This window comes from Podarcis bocagei (genome assembly GCF_964188305.1).
Source record: "Podarcis bocagei genome assembly, chromosome: 7".
NCBI classification, from domain to species: Eukaryota; Metazoa; Chordata; class Lepidosauria; order Squamata; family Lacertidae; genus Podarcis; species Podarcis bocagei.
The window spans coordinates 32984720-32992599 of NC_138132.1; the positions used below are offsets into that span (position 1 = coordinate 32984720).

Genomic DNA, 7880 nt, shown 5'->3' on the forward strand with positions numbered 1-7880 from the left:
TCTTGCTTTGTGCAGGTGCAGTCCATTGAGCACAAGTTGGATTTGCTGTTGGGTGTCTATTCTCAATGCTTGCGGAAAGGGTCCGTGAACTCCATCAGCCTGACGGCAATGCCAATCCCCACTGGGGAGCCTGACATCACCTCTGACTACCACAGCCCCGTGGACCACGAGGACATCTCTGTCTCCGCTCAGACCTTGAACATCTCCCGGTCGGCTAGCACCAACATGGACTAAGATGGCGTCCAGCCTAGCCATGTGGTCGTTACACACCAGCCATATTAGGGAGGGCAGCATCTCTCCGCTTCCAGGGCAGAAAGGAGGGATAGACAAACGTTGCCGGCTGCTCTGACAGACAACGCTCTGAGAGCGAGAGCCCTTCGTCACCCTCGCCATCCTGGTGGGGCGCCAACTGACTCCTCTCAATGCACCTCAACTTTACTTGAAGTCTTCCAGCTGCAGAACAAAGCCGCTATTACTGGGCGTTCCAAGAAGGATGCAGTTTTCGTGCCCTCCGTAGAGCCATTGTGGCATGTCTGTGGCTTTTTAAACAAAAAGTGCTAAATAGCAGCGCCTGGCAGTCTGAACTGCATGGGGCAGGTGGTCTTCTCCATGGAGAGAAAGCCACACTAGCCTGAAACATGACGCAGAGGGCTCCATCCTTTGCCCTTCAGCCTTTGATGAGCATCTTTGAAGGTTCTCTGCTATCAAAAGCATCTCCAGGTGCATCCAACTTCATAGGGGCTGGACCCTCCTTTGTCACAGAGATACCAGGGCTGAAGAGCCAACAACAGCCCCCTCCCCCAGCCCAGCAAATAACACCGGTGGTTCCAGACACTTTACTTTATCGGCTTGTATCTGACCGCCTCTGGCTCCGGACTTCTACCAGGTCGGAGATGCTTACTAACAGCTATGCAAATGTTAGGTAACCCTTTCTTCCCCGGTCAAAAGCAAGGGGCATTGCGACTCAAGTGAATGTGGTTTGCATCTAGAAGAGAATAATAACTGGCAATGTCTATTCCTGCTCTTGGCAGCGTTTAAGCACCTTGGCTCTTCCCCCACTCACCCCCACCAGGTAGTGGACGTTGCTCTGTGGCCCCGATATCATAAGCACAGCGGGACCTTCCTTGCAGGGGAAGTGCTTCCCAGGTGCAGAGCAAACACGATATGCAACAATCTTAAATATGCAACCTGAAATCAATCTTTACAGTCGATCAGTGGACTTTGAGCCTCCCCTGACTAGGACACGGAGGCAATCCTGATGCCTTTATATGCTCACCTAAGAAGGCCAAATCCAGTTGGCCAGCAGCAGAGAAGTTCCTGGTGACCTGCAGGGTGGTTTGCATCTGATTCCTGTTTTTAGGGCAGCAGCCAGCCTGTCCCAAGGGATTGTGGCTCCCTTGCATCCAATAGCATTAGGCTTTCATGATTAGAGGCTCTGGTTTTGTGGTGGTTACCTTGATGGAGGGCGCTCTGGCGTAGCTTTAGATCCTCCCTCCCCTCAGACCACCTAACGAATCCAGCCCCTTTGCTAGCAGACAGGCCCTGGTTGACCCCCGATTTCTACCCCTCAGTCTCCTGCAGGCAGCCCACTAAACTGCCTTCCTACGATTCTCACCAAAAGCTTGTTTCCAACATCATTTCAAGCCCCAACCTCTGCATCTTTGGGAGCTGTTCCCATTATGAGGCTGTGCCTCCAGATATGATACGGTATTTTTATTTATTTTTTATGTTATTACTATATTTCTATCCCACTTTCTCCTCCAAGAAGCTCAAGGGTGGTGCACATAGCTCTCCCCATCCCTGTTTTACCCTCACAACAACCCAGTGAGGTAGGTCAGGCTGAGAGGCTATGACTGGCTCAAAGTCACCCAGTGGGCTTCATGGCTGACTAGAGCTTTGAACCTTGGTCCCCGAGGTCCAGAACTCTAACCATGACATCTCTCTGGCTCTCAGACTTGCCTTCCTAAAAACCTTTCCCAGTTAGCTTGTTTTGCTGTTTTCTTAATCTTAATTGCAATAAGCATCACTGTAGATTCAGTCTTGAGTGTGCTTTCTTGGGGAAGATCAGTGGCTAAGACCTTCTCAACACATTACCATTCCAGGTGTGTGCTATTACAAAAAACAACAGCGACAACAACACTTAGGTAGGGGTGGATAATCTTTCTTTAGCTTGAGGGCCTCATTTCCTGATGGGCAAGCTTCCAGTGGCCGCATGTCCTGGTGGGCGGGTCCAGAGGGTAAAGTGGGTGGAGCAACAGGGGTGATTTTTGTCTAGTAGGCAACATTCCAACTAAGCAAGAGCCAGAGGTTTCTACCTACACCCACACACAGCACACCCCTCTCCATACAGGCAAACTTGTGTCCTGTGTTCCAAGGACACAGGCAAAACACTTGTGAAAGGCATGGCCTGGGGAAAGGGGCATGGACTAGGAAGAGTCGTGGCCTGTGAAAAGCCCCAAGAGCCAGACAGAGAGAGAGAGGCCAATGAGCCTGAGATTTCCCAACTCTGCTTTAGAAATTCATCTGCAAAAATAATGTACAAACCAGATGTGTCTAAAAGCACATGCATCATACCAGCATGCATGTCAGAGGTCCACAATTGACTGCAGCTCTGCCGAGTTGACACTCTGCCGCAAACCTGAGCTTGCTGCTGTGTAAACAGTGGCCCTTAGATCTAGTAGTTTGAGGGGACCATATACTTCCTCGCTCTCCATTTCCATTGCACATTCTTGTTGGTACAGAGCCATCCCACAATAATTTACAAGCTTGAATGGCTTGTTCCTTCCTACCTTTCCTCCCCTTTCTCTGGCCTCTACCTGGCCACCTGGATTTCACAGTGTACTCCCACCCTGATTGGATAATTATTTTTAAGCAGGAGATCAGATCAAAGTCCTTCCTCTTCCTCATTTTTTCTGTCTTCCTCTTCCTCAATTTTTCTGTCTTCCTCTTCCTCAATTTTTCTGTCTTCCTCTTCCTCATTGTTTCTGTCTTCCTCTTCTTCATGGTTTTTGTCTTATCTTCCCCACTGATTTTGTCTTCTCTTTCTTAGTGCCACCACCACCATTGCCATACATGAAGATGGAGGAGGGTTTAAAACTGGAAGGTTATCCCTTTCTTTTCACCTCACAGGCAACATCACCAGGGTGATCCAGTTGCCCCAGGAGGTATCAGATTAGGGGGAGGGCCCTGCTTCCATTTCACGCCTCCTTAGGGTGCATGCCACAAAAGCCCCTCTGGCCTCCCGTGCACCTTTCTCCTTTGCATGCTCATGCATGTGTCTTGAAGAAATGGCTAGAGCTCTTCCTGACTTCTCAGCCCACCGAAGCCCACCTCTCAATGCACTGAACACGGCGTCTTTGGAGAACACACCCCAAGTCTTCCATCCAAGACGGACGTCTCCAAAAGTGGGAGGGAGAAGGGGCTTGTGTGGTTGGGGGAGGAAGAGAGGAGGGGCATGGCTTTGACCAACCAAGGTAAATGAAGTGGACCCTCCGATGGATTTCCAAATAAACCTTGTTTCTGAGACAATGAATAGTTACCTCACTTTATTAACTTATTAACTTATTTGTTTCATTAAAGTTTTCAGTAGACGGTTGCCTGTGTGTCTCGTTAATTATCTGTTTGTGGGAGAAACCTGCAGGCTGTGTGGATGGGGGCCAGAGTTAACTTGGGCTCCATCTTGGAAATGATTGTCCGTCAATCTGCATGGGGCGGGGTGAAAGATGGAGTGAGATATGGTGATCACTAGGAACCCCCTTGCCTTTCAAGGCTATTGAAGCCTACTGTTGAGGGAAAGTTGTACATTAATTCATTCAAAGCATTTACACCCTGATGTTTAGCTCCCAGGATGGCCTACAAATCAGTAAGAATAACAAAGTGGCTGCTTACCATCTAAAAACAGATGACACAAAGGAAACAGGGAGGGGGAGGGAAGAGGAATGCCAGCAAACCTGAGACACCCAATTCTTTCTGTTACATGGTTCTTGTAAATGACCGACATGGCTAGAAATGAGCTACTCACAGTTAAAAAAACAGGCAATGGCATATTGGGGATGGGGGCACAGTTATACTGACAGTGTATTGGAGGAGGAGTCTAGACTAGCAGGGGAGAGGGCAAATGAGGGGAGATGGTAGTTATTGACTGTTTTCTGCTGTTTCTGTTCTTTCAAGAAGTTGGGAAGAAGATATAAAAGGGCCAGGAGATGCCCTGGGCTACAACAGGGATGGGGAATCCTCAGCTTAAGGGCCGCATTCCCTTCTAGGCAGGTTTCCTGGGGCTACGTTCCAGTGGTGGGCAGGATCCCAAGTAAAAGTGGACGAAGCGACAAATGTCAATTTTATCATTGTTATGCACACACAGTCCTCTCTAGCCCCCACCCAGGCAAGGAACAGGCATTATCAAGCATTCAAGGATACATTCCAGCCAGGTAAAAACATTCAGGTTGCAAAGCACCAGGGGAGAGATTTGGTCCCTGAGCCAGAGGTTCTTCCCCCGCCCTATGGGCTAGGAAGAAGCACAAGAACTGGAAGAGACTTGGACCCCTGCCTTGACCTAGAGCAGCCTTTCTCAACTTGTGGGTCCCCAGATGTTGTTGAACTACAACTCCCATCACCCCTAGCTAGCAAGGCCAGAGCTCAGGGATGACAGGAGTTGTAGTACAACAACATCTGGGGAGCCACAGGTTGAGAACCACTGACTTAGAGAAGGCTGCTTGCCATGTCAAGCTGTTCAGCCCTGGGCCATAAATTATATGGTTGCTACAACATGGTCCCTGGTAGCATCCCACTGGCCGTAAGAGCAGCTCACAATTTGCCACTGTCATAAATGAGTTAAGCATATTTTGGCTTCTCTCCCCGCCCCACCCCCAGATATGAAGCTAAAGTCCCATGTTAGGCTCATCTAGATGCAGAAATGAACAGTCTCCTGATGGTTTATGTGTGGGGTTGTTAAATTGAAATTTAAACAATTAAGTTGAACACAAATGTGGGGCGGAGGGAGCAAATTTGGATTGGGGCAGTGGCAGTAGGGTGGGAATGCTGAACTCTTTACCCCAGGGGGCCTTTTTCTGATTAAGACTATCTTCCCCCAGACACCCACCCATGGGTGAAAAGATATGGGGGTCCCTGTGCCTTTTCCCTCGGGAGGCAATGTGATTGTGGTTGGTGGTTCCCTAACTGTTCTTCTCTCAGACCACCTGCATATTGCTGAAGGTCTTGGTAGACCACTTAATCACAGTTCAGCCTATACAGTACTAGTAATCATGATGTACTGTCTTAGATGCTGTAGGTCCTTAATTGTATTTTTATTGCTTCTTTTATTTCACTTAGTAGGGACGCGGGTGGCGCTGTGGGTTAAACCTCAGCGCCTAGGACTTGCCGATCGCATGGTCGGCAGTTTGAATCCCCGTGGCGGGGTGAGCTCCCGTTGCTCGGTCCCAGCGCCTGCCAATCTAGCAGTTCGAAAGCACCCCCGGGTGCAAGTAGATAAATAGGGACCGCTTACTAGCAGGAAGGTAAATGGCGTTTCCGTGTGCGGCTCTGGCTCGCCAGAGCAGCTTCGTCACACTGGCCACGTGACCCGGAAGTGTCTGCGGACAGCGCTGGCTCCCGGCCTATAGAGTGAGATGAGCACACAACCCCAGAGTCTGTCAAGACTGGCCCGTACGGGCAGGGGTACCTTTACCTTTATTTCACTTATTACCATTTGAAATCCACACAATTCAGAATGCGAACAGGAGATACAGAAGAATCAATAAAAATACAATTAGAAATCACTACAGATATTTCATGCAGACGTGCCACGGACCACCTGACCTTGTTTTTTAATCGTAACCCACCCTGCTTGGGGCCTGAGCGCAAAATCACCCTCCCTTCCTCCGGTTCCTAGCAATTTGGCTCCCAGCAAATTGCAGAGCTCTTAACATTCCCATCTCAAAGAGCCGCCTCTGTCTGGTTTGGGCAGGACAAGGCCGGGACAAAGGTATGCTGCTTACCTGCCTGATTTCGTTCCAACCCAAGGACGTAAGAAGACTCTGAGGAAGGGGTGGCCTTCTGGCCTGGTGCCACCACAGCAAAGGTAATATGGAAGGAATGTTGGGAGGTTGCGACATGGTCCAAGATCTGGAGTCACTCAGAATCCTGCCACCACCATCCATTCTGCCTTTTGAGTGTTTGGAAATGACCACTTATCCCATCCCCAGGGTCTGCATTCCTTCACAGCTGCTAGGAGCACCCTGTTAATTTTTTCTATACCTGCAGGCAGTCTACCAGTCCCCATAACATAATCAGCTGTTACAATTACGCAGTGAATTTTAGCAGAATGTATGACTGAGGATTTGCTTGTGATGTAGCTGTTTTTTTCCATCCCTTTCCTTAAAGCAGCAGTGGAAGACCTGGGGACCCTTCAGAAGTTGCTGGACTCCAGCTCCCATCACCTCTGATCATTGGTGATGCAGGCTGATGGGTGGTCAAATATATCAGGTGGGGGCACACATTACCCATCTCTGCTTTGAGGAATATGGCATGCAGCACTGGTCACCCGCATGTCAAGGCGGGAGCTGGGAGCAAGTCAGCAATAACTCACAAGGTATCAGTGAAGTTCACTCTTTATTCAAAGAAACAACACAGCTCTCTTCCTAGTAGGTCTTGTCCCAATGAGGCAGTTGCGAGAACTGAAAGTCCTCACCTTCCACTGCTCTCTAAGTCTCTTCCTGCACCGGCACCTTCTCCAGCAACTTGAAGCTCCTTCGTCTTGTCTCTCTCTGCTCTTTCCTCTTCATTCCTCTTCATGTACTGGGAGATGTGGAGGGGGCAGGGGGAGAAAGCAGGTCACAGTGGGAGAGGGAGACTCCCTGGCTTCTTCAGCAGCCTACCCCCACTCTGCCTCTAGGCCCCTCCTCTCCAGCCTTCGCTTCTGCCTCTGATTCTTGGCTGCTCTCTGCTACAGCCTCTTCCTGCTCACTAAACCCTGTTACCTCTTCAGCCTCTGATACCTCCCCACCCCATGTAATCAGACTGTAAGGGATGCTTGAAAAGAATTAGAAGTGTGCATTGCTAAAAACATTAAGACCACCATCAAGATGTCCTTTAAATACATCAGTGGCCGGAGACCACCTAGGTAGACTGCTGGACACTTGGATGACAAGAGAGTTGAAGGCATACTAAAGAAGGATAAGGAATCTGAATTAATTCTTTGCATTTGTCTTCATAACAGGTCCGGCCCTCTAGAAGGAGTTCCTGTTTGTTTGTTCATTTGTCATGCATAACACTTCTTTATCCTTCTTTAGTATGCCTTCAACTCTCTTGTCATCCAAGTGTCAACCTTTTTGAAAATAGCCCTATGCAGGGTGCATGATATCAAGAGCATAACAAGGACACAGATGATTGTGTTACAAGCCTACCACTTCCTGTGGCCTATAGCCACATTTTTTACCCTTTCCCATTTTCCTTTAACTAGAATCATACTGAAATGGAAACCAAAATGGCAGGCAGGTAATAGATTACCCACAATGCCTCTGGGCTGTGCCAAAGTTCCTTCAGGTCTGTTCCTCCCTTCACTTGCTATGACATTCAGCCCCCTTGCCCACTCACCCTTTCACAATCTGCTCTCAGAACTATCCCAAATAATTGTGCATTACTCAAGGACAATGGTGGGTTTTGTCCGGTTATTCTATGGGAACTTGAACTTTCCAGGAAGAGAACAGAGCTGTTGTCTGTCAAGGCTCAGAACATCTGCCCATGGAGGCACAGACCCCCTCCCCCATTTCATGATGCCCCTGGGAACATGAATGTGCCTCAGGGGGTCACTATGAGCTGTGCCACAGCAGCAGTAGACAGAAACGTGCCATGAAGGACGTCTTTCCATTCTGTCTATCTCCAGG

General features: G+C 49.1%; 1 protein-coding gene across 3 annotated transcripts in view; it reads left to right on the forward strand.

Annotated features, from left to right (window-relative positions):
- Positions 1 to 3595, forward strand: part of KCNQ4 (potassium voltage-gated channel subfamily Q member 4) — a 100104-nt gene extending 96509 nt beyond the window's left edge. For all 3 annotated transcript variants that reach the window (XM_081200039.1, XM_081200040.1, XM_081200041.1), the window contains one exon: positions 16 to 3595. In XM_081200039.1, coding sequence (XP_081056165.1) covers positions 16 to 234 — 219 coding nt within the window. In that variant the 3' untranslated portion in view covers positions 235 to 3595. The remainder of the gene's footprint in view (positions 1 to 15) is intronic.
- The last annotated feature ends 4285 nt before the right edge of the window (positions 3596 to 7880 follow it).